Consider the following 21,632-nt stretch of genomic DNA (forward strand, 5'->3'; position numbering starts at 1 on the left):
TAGTTGAACATGTGGTTAGTCTGATATTTAGGGTCAGAGTTTTCTTCTAGGCCACCCACCATCTCCTATCTTGTAGGACTACACATAGTCAGTTTGACCCTCACTTCCATATGTGTTTGATGCCTAAGTTGTTTTATTTATTGGTATGCCTACACTTGGGTTTGTAACTGTGGGGGTTATAATTTGTTTGTTATGGAAAAAAATATTTGATAGAATCATGAATTGCAACACATGAATTAGACTTTTTTTCTAGAACTGATCAGTAGATTACGGCATTCCTGGGGAAAATTTGTTGTGACATTTCAACATAATTCTCACTTCTCAGTAGCTTTTCAAATAGGGGTTTTGACAGCACTAAATATGTGTAGCATTTTCTATCTGCTTAGTATATTCGCTCATAAACCCCTACCAAGCAATTTTGGGGTGACTTTCATCTACAAGTGATAGCACCAAAGATAATAGACCTGTATACAATAACAAAGGAAGGTAACACCACAAAGAGATACATTTACTATTCACATTGCCTTTGATACTAATTCATACATGTATTTGTTGTTGTTTTTGATTGATTCAGTTACATGCTATCTCTGTAAGAGACAGACCACTTGCTACTCATCTGCTAGTATGTGAACATGCTGAGAAACTGGCTGCAGCTATGGCTCTTAGGAACAAACACACAGAGTAAGTAAAGTACAGTGGCCTTCCACCCCATAAAATATCCCCAAACAAAAAAAAGCTCAAATGATACCATTTTTGCTGACTGCACATCAAGCAGTAACATTCTAAACCAACTAAAAGCAGCGGAAAAACCTGATGTTACATGCCTTTCGCTGGTTTTGGTATACAATTTCTGTGTAAGAAAATAAACAGGGATGATGTACCAAATATGAACTGGTTTTTCAGCTTCCATTCAACACATTTGTAACTTTGTATCAATAGATGAGTCTTTACATGTTCTGGACACATTTCTCCAACAGGCATCCTAATCTGATAGACAGTTCCATCAGAGGAGTTCTAAAGAAGAGAGGTCGTGAACGAATACCTACAGGACTCACACCACAAGATGTCTTCTACAGAGAGGTAAGTAGCACAGTACATTGTATGGGGTCTTGTGGAAAAAAATGTGTATCAGGGTTTCTTTGCAGAAATTCAACTTTGGTGAGAATCACAATTTCTTGGAACTGGAATGGCGTATAGTGATACAACTTGGTAGAGAGGTTGCAATTGACACGTCTTCAATTTCCATTAGATGTTTGTTGTAAAATATGTTAATTAGGTAGCTCAATTGCATAAATCAAAACTTGTGAATATGATTTCTCAGAACTTATATGGCATATGGTAGTGAAACCGCCGGGAACAAAGCATATGGAACTTCTCACCTGAACTATTTGAAGCCATCAATACTCCAGGTGCTCCTTTCCTGGAGTCCTCTCTCTTAATCCCCATACAGCTCTTGTACGATTCTCTCTTAATCACACTTAAAAAATGTTGAGCTCTCCTCTGCCTTTACTCAATGACAGGTAGAGGAGAGCTCACTCTGTGTCAAGAACTACAACATTTCTAATTATATCTAATTTTATTTAATCTTTGACATGTCAGGTTTCAGGTATCCAGGAGATGTTAGAATCACTAATAGAACAAGAGCAAAACTCACTGACAGCTGAACTCAGTCCTCCAGATACTGTGAGGATGATTAAGAATGTCAACACTATTATACAGGTAATATATGAACTAGACTATATGTGTGTAATGTTAGAATCACTAATAGAACAAGAGCAAAACTCACTGACAGCTGAACTCAGTCCTCCAGATTATGTGAGGATGATTAAGAATGTCAATACTATTATACAGGTAATATATGAACTAGCCTATATAAGGGTAATATTTGCTCAAGAAATAGGAATTACCTAAAATAACACAGCATTTTGAGAATGGTAACCATATACATATATAAACTGAGCTCAAAAAGACACTTATAATTTTTTACAACTTGTGACTCACAAGGTCATATCTTAAAATACTGTCAATCAAAATGAACCAAAATTACACACAGGATTACCTTAATACTCTACTCAAAACACATGTCAGTAACCAAGCAGTTGTCCAACTGACACAACAGCAAAATGAACCGTCATGGGACAGCTTCCTGGACTTCCTTCACTTTCACAGTCCAACATTTGGTACCCAGGACAAAAAATCTGTGAGAATGCATACAAGATCCTTGCACAGATGATAAAACGGTGCTGCTTTCTGCTTTTCATACACTTTTTTCATGAAACAGGACTGGGCTGTGAATGTGGTCCAGGAAGCTGTCCCATGTCAGGCATTTTGCTGTTGTGTCAGTTGATAACTGCTTGGTTACTGACATGTGTTAAGAGTAAGTATTGAAGTAAATCTGTGTGTAATTTTGGTTCAATTTGATGGACAGGATTTCAAGATATGACCTTGTGAAAAATTATAAGTTTCTTTTTGAGCTCAGTTTACATATACATACATACACAAATCTTTTATATGACACATTAAGCAAAGAAAGAAGACTAGTTAAACAACAAAGTATCTTGACTTAAATGATGCACAAATTACAATATTGAGCAAAGGTGCCTTTATTTGGCAGTGGTAAGGGAGGAAGAACCCCATTTTGTTATTGTTATTATTAGTATAGAAATGAAAAGAAGAGAAGTAGAAGCTCAATTTTCCATCATCAAAATGGAAGCATTGGTATTAGTGAAAGAAAATTGATGTTGTTATTAAAGTCTTCAGGACACTATTGAATAAAAATGTATGAAACATTTATACCTTTCAGAGCACATTGGAAGAAGCCTGGCATCTGAGACTTTCCAAAGCTTTGGTTTATCAAGGAAGAGACTCACAACATCAAAAAGAATTCATACCTTGGACAGGTAAGGAACTATAGTTTGATCAGCTCTTAATAGGCGGGAAATGTTAGGTTTTACCACTACGCCGAAAAGTAGACCCACATATATTAGTTGACCTATCTGGTTTATATTTTGTGTGTTAAAGAAAGTAGACGAAGTATAGGACTTGACGGCGAGATGTCTCAAGAACATTCTCAAAATAAAATGTTTTGCTATTAATCCGCGATGTTATAAGGCCCGCTGATTACGAGCTAATCAAAGCGTAGTTCATCTTCTCAATGTGATTCTTGATTAGCATTACAGAACAGGTTTCTAGGATCTGTTTCTAATCATAGAGTACGATCTTATTGTAGAGACAGTAAGAAACCAAGTTTGTTCCACTGACCTGTTTTCTTGTAAGAGCTTGGGTTGGCTTGTTTTTATCCATAGAAAAGATTTTGATAATGTAACAAAAATGAAAGAGGAGACAAATTATGATACTTCCTAGCTAACAGATTACATTTGATCTTTTTCAAATCCTCTTAAATTTGACATGTTTGCTTCTATCATGGTTTCACCCAGATTCATACTTTTGATACAGCATACATTTGAATTATTTTGAGCAAGTGTACCAAGTAAATTGTTTTGTTTTTTTCAATGATTATGGTTTGGTTTTATATTGCTATGGATTTGACATTGTTTTTGTAACAAGTTATACATTTGTTTCTTCCTGTAGCATCTACTGGACCCAAAGGAATGAGAAGATTAGTAACCCAACAGGTATGATTGATTGGTTTACATAAGATTGACTGTAGGCTGAAAAAGCTGTGTTTTTATCGTCTCTGTGTATACCAAGATGTGGTCTTTACTTTCATGACACTTTTTCCAAAAAGTAAAATTACACCTCAATTTGTCAAAAAATGATCAACTAGAACTGTTAAGTGTCAATTCCAGTGTGTGGAATCAGGGCATCCTGATTGGACCAAAGGACTACAGGAACTCATTCAATGGCAACTTTCAGGTTAATTTGTTTAGCAGAGAGTGATTCAAGTGAAATCTTTATACAATATCAAATTGTTTTGATACAATACCAAACTCTGTCTGTACTTTGATACACCACTTATAGTCTGTATAGCTTTCTTGAGTCAGTAATGTAGATATTGTTTTTGGTTGTATTTCTAAGTTTAACAATGAGAAGTATAGAAAAGTATACATTTTCAGGAAGGAAATGATGCAACGAATCCAACTAGCATAACAGATTCATGCAAAAATCAACAGTTTTGAGTTTGAGAAAATCTCAAAATATGTTTTTAATTTACTGACTCGATGAAAGTATATGGACTATAGATGTATTCTGTAATTTTCACAGCACATGCTGACAGTAGGACAAGGCCTACCAAATGCAGAAGATGTCCAAACTCGTGGTATTCTATTCCAACAACTCATGGAAATGACCGATTTAGTCCTAGACGGCTATGTCACACAGCTACAGTCTATCCGAGAGAGTGAGGGTCAAGAATGCAATCGTTACATGGAGGTAGAACAGAGATATCATCAGGACAGATCTGTATTGATTATGCCACTAGGTAAGAAGAATGAGGTCATACCCAGCAATTGATTTACAGGTGCTATGTATTGATGTGCATTATAAGGATGGTCATTTTGCCAGCCAAATAGATTTGATTTTGACATCTTATAATGGAAAATGAAAACAAAACCCAGAGCTTTTCAGACTTTAAAAGTTTCACAAGTTCAGGAAGGAGAGCAATATCAAAATGTGTGTTTGTGGGGGGGGGTGTAAACACCATCAAACAAGGAGTCCTGGGTATACGCTGACAACCATGGTCATACAAACCAACCCCAATCTTTGCAAGTAGGTGTGGTGTGTGGATCATTTGAAGTGATATCAGTGACAATTATTAACACTAGAAGATGCCCACATATTGTAGTTTCAAGGTACCATATATCACTGTGTGTTTTCTATATATTTGTACTTCTAGTTGATAATGGTCAACATGAGAGAGCAGCATCCCTTGCAGAGAAATACTGTGATTTTGGTATACTTGTTAGACTGTGTGAACAGACAGGCAATGAGGAAAGGTTACAGAGATACATGAAGCAGTTCCACAATCAGGTAATTCTAAAGACAATTTCTAGATGCCTTTAGTCATTTTGATAATATTATTAGTAGTAACAGTGGCACTTCACATTACAATAAATAATACAAATCAAAAACATTTACAATTGTTCAGTTGCTAATATGAAACTATTCTCTTTTGTTTGTACACTATAGGGTTTCTCAGATTTTGTGTTCAAGTACTATATGGATGAAGGTAAGTAAATAGACAAAGAGTGTCTCGTTTTGCTATACAGAAGCGACACTCGTTCATTCCTTTCAAGTAATGTAGCCTCATTTTACCATGATTACCTGAATCTGCCACCATGATGTTCAAATTACAGATCCTTCATTGAAGCATGTACAAACGTTGAACCCATTGGGGGAGATTAGGGGCAAGCAGGACGGTAAAGGTCCCAATGTTTAGGCATATGTGCTTTTAAGTCTTTGGTTCTCTGCTATCCATGGGTTGTGAACTTCATATACTTATAAGTATTGTGCACAATGAACAATTACCTGTGACATTTGATATCATTGCAGGGAAACGAGGCAAACTCCTGTCACAACCATTTACTCAACATGCTGAGCTGAGTGAGTTCCTACAGTCACATGATCACCTTAGCTGGCTTCATGACATACAGACAAAGGATTTTATCAAGGTAAGTAGATGTCTTTAACTCTTTATTCCAACAACATACGGTACATTGAAGCCAATATGTGATGCGATCAAGCAAAATGAGTCTGATGTCGAGCAAAATCAAAATTCTGTTTTTAATTTCATTACAGAAACCACTTTTGGAGCTTTATTTTGCTGGAAACCCCCATCAGAATTGGACTGATAGTTCCAGAGATATGGCCAATTCAATGTTCTGCAGAACAATAAAATACAAAAGATGTTGAATACTATAATTGCCTATATCTCATAATCAATATTTTTGACATCCCAAATCATTTTGCTTGATCACATCACATATTGTTACAAATGTGAACATCATGGTATTTGGTAGTTTTGTTACTGTTATATAATTTAGTTACTTGTTTATACAAATATGTACCCAGTGGATGGATGAACCTACACATGCTACCAGGAAAGTTTGGCACTTGCCAATAGCTGCGCTTTTGTGTATCGTGTAAAAAGAAAGAGGTTCGGCCAAGGTCGTGCGATGGTACGAGGCTTGATTAGTGAATGAGGTGTCAACGTTTGAAAGTTTTTCATGACATGACTTAATTACCCAGTCAGAGCCCACTTCTGTGTTTACATCATAGTGTACATGCTAAAGTGGCAAAAAAAAGTGAAATTTTTGGTTGACTGTTAGATATTAAAAGGGCATTTCGTGATCCACAGCCTCATCCCCCACTTTTCTCAAAAAAGTTGAGATTTTTATATCACTGGAAACCTCTGGCTACATAATGTTTATGTACAAAATATTTCTTGCAGATTAATTAGTTTAGCAAAAGATTTTCGTTCTGGTGCACCAGAACGAAATTACAACGCATTGTCTATGGAGCAGTGTAATACACATAATCATGCATAGCTCGCGAACGCAAAATCGGAATCAACTGAAATTTTGGGAATAAGTTTTTTTCGTGGATATCTAATGAAAAATGACATAAATAGAGGATGCTAGGATCACGAAATACTCCTTTAAGTTGAGGCACTCAAAAGTTTTAATGTACAAATGCATGTTTATAGACGCCACATATAGTCTGTCCACATAGAAGTACAAAGTAAATAGACCTCGGAAACTGGAGGTATGAGAATAATTATTTCAGTGCAATGCTTCTTTGGTGTGGCAACTGCTGCACGATTTGTGCACCAAGCTCTTCACGCGTCCCCTCGCCCTCGCGTGTCCCGCCAAGCACCGACCCGCGATGCCACATATTTGGTTTGTACTTCTAAGTGGACAGACTGTAGACAAGGGCTAGAAACAGCTGCCCAGGTGTAGTGGCGTCACTGACTGAATTATTCATTGCTTGTTTTCTTTCCACTATTGGGACTAAATTGTTACTGAATGCTTTGTGTTTTTATGTTAAATGTAACAGGCTCATAGGACATTGAAGAAGTTGGCATTAAAAGAAACCCTATCTGTCTCTAAGAAAAAGGTAAGGATTCGTCCCCATCTTTTTTTGTTCTTTTCTTTTGATTGTTTTTTTTTTCTGTCCACAACAATTTGAAGATCTCATACATTTGGACATCATTGGCAAATACACCATTATTAATAGAAATAGACAACACATAAAAAATCAAATTGATCAATTATATTGTATATAGACATACACAATAATGATGCAATGATGCCTAAAAATAGGACAACAACCAGTATGTATATATTCCACAGCTAATGTGTCTTCCGTCATTGTGTTCTTTTCTTTTAGACTCTACTAAGCTTGAGCAAGCTGTCAGCTCTTGCTTGTGGTGTTGCACGAGAATCTGATGTTGATGGTAAGAAATATTACTTATCTTTGTGGGTTTGCCCTATTTTGTGCATGGGGATGTGTAAAATTCGAACTTTAAATTGTCATAGGTCAACTAAGTCAATTGTAAAGTTAGTGACAATATTTGGTGAAATCACTCATTGTGTAGTCAATTTAGGAATTGCAGTGTCTCATTGAGAAAAGTTTTTGTAAAGAGAGATTTTCAGTGACAGTGTGTCAAAGAAAGCCAGGAGACACAAGAATTTTGTCATCAGTGCTGTTGAATTCACAAGAAAACAAATTTGTATATAATGAAATAAAAGGAATAATAATTTGACACTAATAATACAAATGCTGATACTTACCTAAACGTATCACCGGCATACTGGGCAAAATTCCAAAAGGGGCACAATATCCAAGTTGTCCTGCTGACCGCTCCCAAAATGACTTTATTGGGACAAATACGCGCAAAGGGCACAAACTTTTACAATTTTAATGCTAAAATAGGTCAAAATGGGGTTATATGGCCAATACGAGGGTACCCTGCATGGAAATGTATGTTTTAAATTTTTTCCGGAAAGTCCTGTGACCCCATTTGCAAGAGGCAGCGACCCACAAAAGGGTTGCGATCAACCGGCCCAGTTTGGGAACCACTGATTGATGTAAGGTAAAAAAAGCACCAAAAAAAATGAAGTTATTCAAATATTTTAGGGAATTTTATTCTTTTTTTAATACAGGTTTGAATGCTGAATTGGAGATTATTTTGAACCAAGAACTATTACCCAAAGAACTTATTGAGGTAAGAAGCAGAAAAAACTATGGTGATTTATAGTGTGCTATGCCAAATCCATAGGCTTCTGTTTATCTATGTAGTTGCATGCTGGTATTTCCATCCCTTCTATATAAGAGCCAAACAATGTGTATTTGAAAGCCCTATTGAATACTTATACTGTGTGTAAAATAAATGGATTAAACCACTTGGACACATTTTGGCTTACAAAATCCAGCACTACTTTTAGCCCAAATATTTCACATAGTCAGTGAGAAGAATATGGACTTCTCACTGACATCAGTATCACCGTTTTGATGATGAAAAAGTGCAGATGAGGCTGTTGATCAGACCTGGGCCTTTATGTGAACCACCTTATTTGTATAAACTGGGGTTGATTTAATTGCAATTATTTGCTCATATATTTTGCATTGATTCATACCTAATACAGAAGCTGACATTGGATGCTGAGGACCAACCAGTGATGGCACCATGGCAACTGGTAGAGGTGAGTGAGTCAATGATTTATCAACAATGGATTTCAATGTGTTATGCAATCAAATTCATATATACATATAAAATTATGTAGGATTTTTGATCACTCAAAAAATGTTACAACATAGGTGCCAAAAAAACCCTTTTGAACATTTTTTATGGTCTTACACATGTTGGTAAGCACCAAAACAGAAGGTTGTTAAGATATGGATTTGTTGGAAGTTAACATCATCGCAACATTGGTGAATACTTAACCCCTACAACATTCAGTTCTTCAACCAGAGTCCATATTTGATAGTGTAGAATCAATAAAAGTCCTGATATTGCAATGTTACACAATTACAGAGGCATTATAATGTTTTTATTTCTGTGAAGGGTTCAACTAATCTAATTTATTATCTAACAACTCCTGTTTTTTATTTTTGTAGCTGTACATAAGTGATAGTAATGTGAATGCTAATGAGTATGACTTCAAGAAAGCCTTAGACCTGCTGCAATATCTACCGCAGGTAAGTTGTGTGTGCTGCAGTTGACATGATTAACAACTCAGATTAATCATCTCTGCAGAATAAAAATATCTTAAACATACATGTTTTAGACTGTTAAAACAAAGATGAAATTTAACACTCAGGGAAAATAGCATAACCCTTCCAAAATTTTGATCTGATTTCAAGTATAGCCCATTACATAATGTTACCCTCATTTTCTAGTATAACCCATTGCAAAATGGTAACCTCATTTTCAGGTAAAGGTGTAACCCTTTAAAAATTGTTGTAACTCATTTCTAGTATAAACCATGCAACCATTTTGACCTAATTTTGAAGTATTAGGCATTACACAATTTAGACCTACTTTTTAAGTATACCCCATTTTTTGCAATGGTTCAGTTTCAAAACCAATCATTATCCACAGGGGAAAAAGCCCCAACTGATATTATTATAGTTTGAAAATTACAGATTCAGCTAAGTTTCAGCAACAATGGCTTCTTTGTAAGTCGATTCAAGTCCTTGTTTGATGTTAAACTTTTTTTTTTAATTTCATCCTACAATTGTTTCTAATTGGTATCCTACAATTGTTTCTCATTGGTATTACAGCACACTCTCTATAATGCACCTGCTTTGAGCAAAAATACTGATGAAAAAAACAACTAGATGATAAATTTGGGAAATTTCCATATCAGTAAAATTTGGTGTATATTATTTGTGTTACAGGATGATCCAAGCTATAGGTCCCTTGTGATGAAGATATGGTGCAGAGCCATTCTAAGAGATGAGTAAGTACACTGTTGAATATAATAGAAGACAGAATTAAAAGACTAGTTTGCGTATGATGTCCTGTCAACCAGACCAAAAATGCCGTACTGTGCAGGTCAGCAACCAATCACACTGTGCTTTCACCCTGACGTCAGATGCAAACTAGTCTTTTTAATTTGGTCTTCAATTATAGCAGTCTTATTTTATTATCAAACTATTAGTACAGCTGCTAAGCACCAAAACTGGGAACCATTGTACAAGTTGTAGTATAGTCCGTCAACTTAGAAGTAAGTAGACCTTGGAAACTGGAGGTATGAGAACAATTCTTTCATTGCAATGCGTGTGTAAATGCTTCTTTGGCACGCCAACTGCTGCACGATTTGTACTTGCCTAGCACACCACACACTTTATGTGTAGCGTTTTTTAACACGCTGTGTGTGTGATGCAAAGCATTGACCCTCGATGCCATAGATTTGGCACTTTTAGGTTGAAGCAGTATAGAAGCATGAGAGTTTGTACACATGAAGTTCAAGATCCAATGTTGATTTTAAGATATGGAGCCATTTTAGATTAGAGATCACGGAAGGTCATACAGAAATTTAAAAAAAATAGAAAATGCTCTGATCTTGTTGAAAGACTTCTTTCTTTCTATCTATCTTTCTTTTTTTTTTTTTTTTCCTTGCTTCTTTCTTGTTCATTTTTCATTGAATGTTTTTTCACTTTATTTAAAAAAGAAATTTGTAGGCCTGTAGTGCCTACTAAGTCTTGTACATGAATATTTTTTGCAAATTCGATTCACAAATATTGGTTGTTGTTTTTGTTATTGTTGTATATAGCAGCATCAAATTGACCTTTTCAGTAAATCCCATAACCCTTTGCGAGTACACCTAAGAACTAATTTTTTTTTAATTTCCAGATGGCGTAGTGTCAATCAATTTAAAAATTTAGAAAATCCCACAGCTTGTGCTGTGCCCCCCTCCCCGGCATCAGGCCTGTTAATTGCTGCCCCCTCATAAACTCCTTCCCCAGGATGACTCACGAGCAACGCCATGCAGTTTCATGTGGATTGATACGCTATTATAAGTATGCCCTGGTATGCTTGAGTTCATTCTCTGCATGGCTGTTTCTGTTATTAACTTACACCCATCTGGAAGAGCATGAAATCCCATATGGGAACCTTAATTTGCTCTTGCCATTCCAGTGACATGCTTTATCTTATTTTATTTTCAGCTGGTCAGAGGTACAGGGAGTGGACCCTCTTGATAGATACCAAGATTCAATTTTCTTTCGTACTGTGGAAAAAGCTTATAATGAAGGTATGTTTGTGTGAGTTACTTTGAAATTGAAGAGATATCTATCTACTCATCTCTAATGACTTGCCCGTCTTCTCTTATGAGCTGAGAGTGTTCAAATTGGATGTAAAGCAACAAGATAATATGTGTATGTATTTGTGCTTAATGTATCACATTGCATAGAACAGTGTATTTTATTCTTATCAAAATATGGCAAACTTTTAGGAAACATTTGTGTTCTTTTTGCATGAACACTTGAAAGGTATGAAATTTTAAAGTTATTTGTTAGTTCTAAAGAATTTGATTTTCCAAATATATTGGGTCACCTTCCTTTAACCCTAACACTGACCCATGCTTTTTGGTATCGGAAGTCAGAGAAGATCCGATTTTTTCAAGAAGAAGAAGAATTTTTGACTTGGCCCCCCCGGGATTCGAACCTTGGACCCCTCGCATGCCAAGCGAACGAACGCGGACCGGTAGCTGCTCGGGTTATTGCTGCCCGGCCAGCAATTCCGTGATCATATCACACTTCGGGTGATTGCGTCATCGCATGAACCCTGGGATGCATGCATGTTATGAATTTTTCATCGTGGTATTTTGTGGTTTTTACTGGTGTTAGGGGTAAAGGACACTCTAATCTGGAAAAATACATGTATTTTAACCCTAACACTGACCCATGCTTTTTGGTATCGGAAGTCAGAGAAGATCCGATTTTTCTAGAAGAAGAAGAATTTTTGACTTGGCTTTTGGATTCAAACCTTTGACCCTCGCATGCCAAGCTTAACGAGCGCGGACCGGTAGCTGCTCGGGTTATTGCTGCCCGCCAGCAATTCCGTGATCATATCACACTTCGGGTGATTGCGTCATCGCAGACCCTGGGATGCATGCATGTTATGAATTTTTCATTGTGGTATTTTGTGGTTTTTACTGGTGTTAGGGTTAAAGCAAAGTTTCTGCAGCTAATTTACAAATCAGATACTGCATATTTCCCAGGGAGAGTGGAAGTACCTTTGGATATTCACATGTGAAATGAAGGAATAGAACGGCATGGAGATTAGAAGGAAATTCAACAGGTTTTATTGCTGTGGTTGAGTCAAGTATATGGCATGTAAATATTTGGATATAGAAATAAACAGAATAATAATAATAGTGAGTAATTCCAAACTTTTAACCTTTTCAGAATCAACCACTCTTTCAACTTAAAGGAGGATTTCGTGATCCTAGCATCCTCTTTTTATGACATTTTTCAGTAGATATCCACGAAAAAAGCTTATTTCCAAAATTTCAGTTGATTCCGATTTTGCGTTTGCGAGTTATGCATGATTATGTGTATTATACTGCTCCATAGACAATGTGTTGTAATTTCGTTCTGGTGCACCAGAGCGAAATTCAAATTTAGCGATATTTTTGCTAAACGAATTAATCTGCAAGAAATATTTGGTACATAAACATTATGTAGCCAGAGGTATCCAGTGGTGTAAAAATCTCAACTTTTTTTTTGGAAAAGTGGGGGGATGAGGCTGTGGATCACGAAATACCCCTTTAACTGTAGTTTATTGTAAGCAATACCACTTTCCAATTACTTGTAAAGAGCCTATTACTTCCTGTTATCATGGTTATGCAGTCTAGTAACAGAAGTTTGTGGTTGTGTATAATTGCACAACACATGGGATTTTCCCACATACTTGCTGAATAAGGTGTAATGCGTTCATACTAACCAATGGTCGCTTTGTAAATTAAAAGGGACCGTCCATACCTTTGAGCTTATGAAGGTGCTTTTTTGTCTTGCCTGAATCAACATATGTTCAGGGGGGGGGGGCCTTACAAGTGGTGGTCAATATAGTGTGCACCCATCCCAGGGACTGCCTTTTGAGGAGTGAGAGCAATCCTCTCTACTGCTCTCCTTAAATCTGATTTAGGAGAGTGACATTTAGCTCTCCTTGACCATTCTCTGCTTACATTCTATCATGTTCTATTGTAAATGCTCTAAACAGCTCTCCTTGAAGGCTCCAGAAGACCTACTTAATGCTGTCCTGCAATTTCCAAAAGACAGTACCTGCCATCCCTCCATGTGTGGGTGTGTCTGTGTGTGCTAATTCAACAGCTTATGAACAAGTAATCTTGAGAACCATATGGGCTCTAATATAGGAACTTATGGGGATAGCACTGCCAGAGGTTCTCAATATATGCAAATCGAGAAGGTCATTATCATAATGAATCTGTATCAAGCAATAACCTCATGCAGATTATCTGGAAATCTGTATGGTGTATGGTATCAAATCTTAGTAGGTGTAGCAGGGCCAGAGGTTAGATTTTCAGCACAATGTTAGTTCAGAAGCTAAGTAACACAATGAATACGTATCAGGCAAAATAACCTTGTGAACAGATTATCTGGAGATTCATATGGTAGGGGTAGGAAGGTTTTTTGCTAGGGGTGGGGTAAGGGTTCTTATAAAACTTGTTGGCATTTATATTTATATAATTAAGGCTGATTAAAGGGACTTTTTTATCATGATGTAAAATCAGGTCGGGTTCATATACATGTACGTGGGATTTTCACCAATTTATATAGTATGTACCTACCAATCAATCAACCCAGATAAAGGCATGGAGGACAAACAATTATCTGTTTCTTTGCTTTTGTCAAGTATTTAGGTCATTTGGATGCTGTTTAATGGCCTGTCAAAATGAATGTCACAATACTAGCAAATTAATGAATGATGAGCTACATATTTGGCCTACAGTAATGTAAAAACTAGTTTGGTATTTCATACTTCATTTACCTTGACATTAATGTACAGCGACATGCATTGAACTGTGTATTTTGTTAATCATATCATGACACACTTCGGGATGTTGTCATTACTATCCTAAATTTGCTCAGTAACATGTTACCAATGGTCATGTATTCGTAACCCAGAGGCTGCCGATCTGAATCCCGCTGCCATCAAGTTTTCTTTGCTGCCCTTTGTTTTACACATGGCAGAATCAGAAAAACATTGGAATTCCCCTTAATTGATTAATTGTTGCATCGGTTTGTAAGTCAACAATGATTAATACTTGGTTTACAACTATGTAAAATGTTTATTTGCAATATGTAATCTGTTTAGCATATAGGCTTACATACATGTAGCAATTTTGATATAGGTTGGAAACATACTATTCAATCAGTCACTATCAACCAATCATCCAACAAAAACAAAGAAATAGGAGTAATTTCAGACCTGTTACAACAGTTCAACTTTTTCAATTCATTGTGGTTTGATGCTTACATTGACTCATGGATATAACCCCATTGGTAGACCAATAGATGACACTGATCCACTCTCTATTGTAATTCTGAGCTGCTATCACTTACAAGTTTATGTTATGATAAGATTTAAAAATAGCCCTGTCATTTCCAGGACACGACTTGACGATTTCCTTTAAAAGCATTAGCTAGAATACTAAAATGTTCACTGTTTTGCAGTTTTGATTCTTTTCAATTCATTGTGGTTTGATGCCCACATTAACTCACGAATGTAACCAAAGTCACCTTGATAGACTGATAGATGACACTGATTCACTCTCTATTGCAATTCTTCTCTTATCATTTACAAGTTCATGATAAGATTTAAAAATAGCCCTGTCATTGCCAGGACACAACTTGAAGACTACCTTTAAAAGCATTAGGTGCAATACTAAAATGCAGACCTGGTTACTGTCCCTCTTTTGGGGTTTTGCTACAGCATTCTCTCTAGTCTATTATGATAAATTTAGACCTGCAAAACCATCTCTGAATTCTGGAAGTATTGCACATATCAACTCTTTGAATTTGTCTGTTCTTAGTTTGTGTACATGTTCAAGGGTTTTTTTGGTCTCAATGTCCCTCTTTCTGACTTTGGAAGGTTGGCAGGTCTGAATATCACATAGATTATTTAAATCTTAGGGAACAAACTAAATGTTTGATGATGACCTATAAAAGAAAGTCCATTCATTAGGAATTAACCGGCAATGCCCCTGTAAGTACCCACCCAGTGACTTTACAACTTTACTTTAAAACAAGCAAACTGCCCATGCAAATCTGGTCTGAAACATATGACACACTGATGGTGATAGATGGAAATTTTGGGCCTTTTTAATATCTTGTTTGCCTAAACAATGTAAAAAAAAAGCACCCACCTAAAATGATTTTGTTCAGGGCCCTGGGCGGTTAATGGAACAAATGCGGTAATTTTTATGAAATATAATTATTAGGCTTTTTGACCCAATTAGGAAAGGACTTTTGTTTATAGGACAACATCTAACTTTTGATTTCTTTTTTTAATATACAGCTAATTAAAATGTGCATGCAAATAATATTGACAAGCTATTCTCATTTCTCATTATGACATCCATAGATTATCCTTATAATTGTACCAAAGCTTGTTTTTTTTGTTTGTTTTTTTGTTAGCTTCTATCATTTTGCTTTACGATGCATAAAAGAAACAAGAAAATGCACTACAAACAAGATGAATATGAAAAAAGTATTAGAGCATGTACAATCAAAATAAAGATGAGTCTGAAGGCAGCAACTGTTGGTGAAGATCTTATGGTAGAAGACAGATTGTTCAAGAGTCTGGGTCCAAAGATGCTGAATGATTCATCACCTATGCATCTAGTATCCTTAGCAATGCTAGTTAGGTTAAATACAGTATAAGATTACCTGATTATAGTTGATATGATAAAGCTCATTGAGAATGTTGAGTCGGCTTTTAGTTCCTCCTAGAAAGTAGGTATTTCAGAATTGGTGATGGTTGTGGGATATCAGCATAAGAACACCTCATCATAGGTCTCAATACATCTTTGAAATCTGATTGTTTCATGGCATATATTATGAAGTTGAAAATGCTGTTAACAAATGGAATACCCTTTACATAAAATATAACATGTTCAACATTGGTGGTGTATCGAATTGACAGTATGATCAAAGGTATGGAACAAAGCAAGCAAAAAATCCAAGAACAACCACAAAGAGATTTTTGGTGACCGCGATCTCTTGTTTGGATATTTTTTTCCTTCTTTGAACTGCCACAGCTCTATTGGGATCATGGCCCTCTTCGATGATTGCAAGTTCTGATGGGGAGTTCTGCATTTTGGGACTTTCTAAACTATCATTCATAGAGCCTGAAGAAAACTGCGCCAAATGTTGTTTCTGTTCCTGAAAATGTTTCTTGACATGAATATAGATCCAGATGTAACTTCCAATTATTGCTAGGAATGGAAATGCAGTAAATACATTTAGACCAAGGGAGAATTCAGCTTTAACTGAATATGTAGAAGCAGCACATACTAAGGCATTTTTATTATACCCATAAGCAACAATTCCAGTTGCAGGAGCAATAAGAAGGCCAGCTGCCGGGATAACCCATGCCATTGCCACAAGAATCACAAGTTTCCAGGATGTAAATATCTTCTTGTACCAAATGGGTTTTGTGATGTGGATGAGTCGATTTATAGCAATGGTACCCAATGTCCATATGCTGGTTCCTATGCAGGCATATGTCATGAAACTAGTAAACTGACAAATCCAGTCGGCTGCTGGTATTGGCCATTCATTTTTGCCAAAGATACTGACAGTAAACCAAATAAGTGTAAAGCATGTCAACAGATCAGCTACACCTAAGCTTGTCACAAATGCGTTAGTCGATGTCTGGAGTTTTTTTGAGAAAGCCACTGCAGCAATTATCATGGAGTTTGCAATAAGTCCAGCGATAGCCACCAATCCTAAAAGGACTGCAAGAAGAATTTGTTCCCAATATGAGACATTTAAGATGTAACCTGGCAAGGATGAGCCAGTTGCCGTAGCAGCAGTATTGTTCACAGCCATATTGTTGCTGTAGCTAGTTTAGAATCCTTGCCAGTACAATTATGAAGCATTACTTTGAGGATTTTGAAGGCACTTCCGTACTGAAGCTTGGAATGGTGGACTGAGATTTACATGTTATCATAATGAAAGGGAGTTTAATAATGTTTTTCAATTAAAGACATTTTGAGAATTGGAGCATGACCATTGTATTTAGTCACTGACGGAAAAGTGTGTTCCTATTCTCAGAATTTAAAAGTAGAAATTAAATTCCCCTTTGAGCAGGGTATATATTGTTAGCTTCTCTAACCTTGATAGAATATAAATGATTTCCTCAAATGGGTAACATACAAAGTTAATGTGGGTTTAATGCAAAGGTCATTCAGTGTGGTTCTGGTAATCAACTTAATATAGTTTAATCAGTACCAAATATGCAGGCTTCATGATACCAAACAGTATAGATGCACACATTAACACTAGATAGGCAAATTGCATGCAAGTGTGCGAAGAAGGTACAACCCAAAACACTGGCATACACACTATTATTTTCTTTCTCTCTTTAACCTACAGGGTTCACACTATGAAAGTCCCTCCTATTAAGCAATTTTGGTATAATCCAGAACAATATACAATCACTTGGCTTTCACAATCATTGACAAGAATTATTTGTATTTATTCATTCATTCATTTTTTATTCATTAATGATCGTACAATCATCATTACATTATGTACCATCTATATAAATAAAAGGAAGTCGCTAAATCTTGTGCGCGAATAGACTCAGAGATGATTTCACTTTCAGCTCTGATTTATTCGTACATTGATCGGGTACATATTGCCATTAAACCATCTGAGGTTCATTTTGCAAAAATTGATGGTAACTAAGCGAATAACCTAAAAAACTGTCGTGTTGCTATGCAAAATCGCATGCAGTGGCATTGTGGGTAAGGACAGTGTGAACCGCGTAATAATATTTCCATTAAAAACCATACGCATGAGCAACATTGCCCTGTTTTCTGCCAACTGCGAGGTGGCAAAGAAATGATTCAGGCTATCTAGATGCACAACATCGCGTACTTTAAGAATGATCTTACGAGCTTTTAGCCCCTCATGAGCTCGCACCCCATTTTCCGCCACTGCACGAAGTTGGCAGCCAAGAGATTAAGGCTACGTCGGCGTGAATTTTATTATTTATTCTAGGCCTATAATGAATCGTCGTTTAGTTTTACAGCCACATTCATACGGGAGATTGAGGAATATCTGGGAACGCATTGCACTTTATTTGGTTGAAAGCGGTCAAGACCAACAATTGGCATCAAAATCAGTGAAAATATGGTTAAAACCGGGGTTTTCCGGGATTTTTGTTGTCAAAACTCAGTGGTAGCAGCGTACCGTAACTAACTGGCAGCAGGGGTTGGCGTTAGTACGTCGGCGTACTGAGCAATGTGACGCCTTGACGCACGGGTGCATAATATGCACAGACCAACTTTCCGTGCCAGAGAAATAGAAAAGAAAAGAAAGGAAGACAAAACTGAAAAGGTAGGCCTATGGATGGGTCGGGTTGTCGATTATATGCATGGTACTGGATTCGGTTAAGAGATTACCCGCCAAGATGATAAAAATCGTGAGGATACGAGAGGAAAGAAGGAAGCTAAAAATGAAAGAAAGAATAACCAACCAACCAACCAACCAACCAACCAACCACCCACCCACCCACCCACTCACCCACCACCCACCACCCACCACCACCACCACCACCCACCCACCCACCCATGTAAAAAAAACTAAAATGAGAACAGAATTAAATAGATAAAATTCAAACGGGAAATCACAAGCTAAGCAGGAAATATGAAAAATGGGAACAAAATGTAGAAACAAAGCCAAAACTAAAAGGAGAAATGGTAGATTTATAAAATAATGCATGGGAATGAATAACATGGAAACAGAAATCACGAGCTAAGCAGCATGGGAACAAAATAGACCTATGCAAAAGAAACTGAAGAGAAAGAAAGGAGCTAAATGAATAGAAAAAAAAAGAAGACAAAAAAGGTAGGCCTACGGGTAGGCCTATTATACAGGTTATGATTACAGTAACTAAATGAAACGGGAGCAAACTAAAGAGGGAAAGAAAGAAACTAATCAGGAAAATTAAGGGAAAAAGAAGTTAAAATTAGAAACTAATCACGAAAAATAAGAAAAATAAATAACAACTGAAGGAAACGGGAAATCACAAGCTAAGCAGCTGATAAAAATGAAGCTATAAAGGGAAACGCATAAGAAAGGATAGATTTAGAAAATAATGGGAATGGGGTTAAGCCTAGATAGATAAATAACATGGAAACGGAAAATCACAAGCTAAATAGCATTTTGTTTTAATGGAAACAAACTAGGCCCGTACAGAATTAACTGAAAAGAAAATGGAAATGCAAGAAGGGACAGGTTTAGGAAAATAAAATTTACCTTTCAATGATTCTACCTTTTCAGTAATTCCTCCTGTTTTAGTGATCGCTCCCATTTACTCATCTAGCGGGGACCATGCTGAAAGCCTTGGTATCCCGCTAGTACCTAATCAATAGGTATAAATAATAATAAATAGCAAGTTTCAAGAATAATATTTACAAAAATGAATGATTATTACAATACAGTGTAATATGAGGAAATTTATTATAGGAATAGGTTAAAGTTACTTGTTGTAAAACACAACCGGGAAGCTCAGCTCAAGGGCTGATCTGGACCTTTTGTTGTATGAATCATTGAAATTACAAACTTTCAGGGATGTTGAGGAATTATCCCAACTACTTCCTTAAGTTTCCTCATTAGCATATGTCCAATTTTACATGCGACAGAAGTAAGGCTCTGAGTGAGTCCGGGAATTCGAGTCCCGCCCGATAATCCTATTACCGGGCAGGAAATTCCCTGCCCGGTACCGAAATTAAAAAAAAAGTTTTTCGGTTTGTAGGTCTCTGGACCTAGACCTAAATGCTAGGATCATGGTTGACCTAAAAAAAAAAAAAAAAAAAATTGAATTTTGCACATTGTTTTGTGTTTTAATCTGAAAATTGATACATAGTTTTCATGTCATACTCTATTAATGATATCAAAATGCATTGAATTTGAATGCATTTTGATATCATTAATAGAGTATGACATGAAAACTATGTATCAATTTACAGATTAAACACAAAAAACAATGTGCAAAATTCAATTTTTTTTTTTTAGGTCAATCATGATCCTAGCATTTAGGTCTAGGTCCAGAGACACTATAAAACCGAAAAAAAAACTTTGAAAAAAAAAAAAAAAAAAATTTTTTTTTTTTTTTTTGCAATTTTTTTTTTGTTGTTGTTGCAATTTGGTACCGGTACCCTTCGAAAAAAGTTTGGGTACCGGGGCGAATTTCCGAAAATGAGAGCCTTAGACAGAAGTCGGAAAACAGTGAATTTCCCCTTAGAGTAATTAGCCAAGATATTTGCAAGTCAACAATGATTAATGCCACTCTGCGTGTATAATATAAAAGAGTTTAGATGCAAAAACTGCTATATCCATTTGTTTGAGATAGCAATTCGTCGGCAGAGTGCTACACTAGCGTTTTCAGTTTGGACAATTTTACAGGAGGAGCTTTTTTGTGTTTTGCGTAGCCGTTTGTTTCCAAGTAGCCATAAAATGACATGGGATTGTAAAGTAAGTTAACTTTAAGAATATAAACTATATAAATGCTGTTAAAGTTAATAAATAGATGAATTACTTACTAATTTAGATGTTGTAAGTGCCACATACGATAGTGTTGCACTCAAATAAGAAATGAGTGTTGAGTGCAGCACTATCGTATGTGCCACATATGATAATGTAGCATCTACCGGTACAGCTAAATTAGGATATGTAAGAAAAATAATTATCAAGCACGATTCATGTGGTTTTATTTAAAACAAACTCATAGTAACCATAAAAATGAATAAAAACATCCGTCTCTCAGCATGCAATATTCAAAATATCCAGGCACCGAGTGCAATGATGTCCCAGTAATACAATGAAGGCGGACGACGATTGAGCACAAATAACCATTACGTCATTGCACTTAGACAATTTCGGCGCGGGAATTTTGAATATCGCGTGTTGAGAGCCAGCTGTTTTTATTCGTTTTTATGGTCAATATGAGTTTGTTTTAAATAAAACTATGTGAATCGTGCTTGATAATTATTTTTCGAACATATAAGGCATAATGTTATCATTGCTGGAGACCCCTTTAAAGGATGACTCCGGCAATCACAACATTGCGCCTTATATGTTAGAAAAATAATTATCATGCACAAATCGCATGGTTTTATTTAAAACAAGTTCATATTGACCATAAAAATGGATAAAAACAGCTGGTTCTCACACAGGATATTCTAAATTCCTGCACCGAAATTGTCCAGTGCAATGACATTGTGGTTATTTGTGCTCAATTGTTGTCAGCCTACATTGTAAATTGTATTACTGGGACGTCATTGCACTCGACAATCTCGGCGCCCGGGAATTTTGAATATCGCGTGTTGAGAGACCATGTGAATAAAACCATGTGATTTGTGCTTGATAATTAATTTTCCAACATATAAGGCATAATGTAGTGATTGCCA

The 21,632-nt window shown here is 36.3% G+C and overlaps 1 protein-coding gene across 1 annotated transcript in view; it reads left to right on the forward strand.

Moving 5' to 3' along the window:
• Positions 1 to 21,632, forward strand: part of LOC140152961 (nuclear pore complex protein Nup133-like) — a 54,763-nt gene that overhangs the window by 26,874 nt on the left and 6,257 nt on the right. Inside the window, exons 18-33 of the mRNA XM_072175515.1 lie at positions 575 to 681; positions 978 to 1,080; positions 1,600 to 1,719; positions 2,804 to 2,900; positions 3,592 to 3,635; positions 4,225 to 4,441; positions 4,856 to 4,989; positions 5,149 to 5,188; positions 5,512 to 5,630; positions 7,015 to 7,074; positions 7,348 to 7,414; positions 8,124 to 8,185; positions 8,607 to 8,663; positions 9,079 to 9,159; positions 9,862 to 9,923; positions 11,134 to 11,219. Coding sequence (XP_072031616.1) covers positions 575 to 681; positions 978 to 1,080; positions 1,600 to 1,719; positions 2,804 to 2,900; positions 3,592 to 3,635; positions 4,225 to 4,441; positions 4,856 to 4,989; positions 5,149 to 5,188; positions 5,512 to 5,630; positions 7,015 to 7,074; positions 7,348 to 7,414; positions 8,124 to 8,185; positions 8,607 to 8,663; positions 9,079 to 9,159; positions 9,862 to 9,923; positions 11,134 to 11,219 — 1,456 coding nt within the window. The remainder of the gene's footprint in view (positions 1 to 574; positions 682 to 977; positions 1,081 to 1,599; positions 1,720 to 2,803; positions 2,901 to 3,591; positions 3,636 to 4,224; positions 4,442 to 4,855; positions 4,990 to 5,148; positions 5,189 to 5,511; positions 5,631 to 7,014; positions 7,075 to 7,347; positions 7,415 to 8,123; positions 8,186 to 8,606; positions 8,664 to 9,078; positions 9,160 to 9,861; positions 9,924 to 11,133; positions 11,220 to 21,632) is intronic.

The sequence above is a fragment of the Amphiura filiformis genome, chromosome 5 (genome assembly GCF_039555335.1).
Source record: "Amphiura filiformis chromosome 5, Afil_fr2py, whole genome shotgun sequence".
Taxonomy (NCBI): domain Eukaryota; kingdom Metazoa; phylum Echinodermata; class Ophiuroidea; order Amphilepidida; family Amphiuridae; genus Amphiura; species Amphiura filiformis.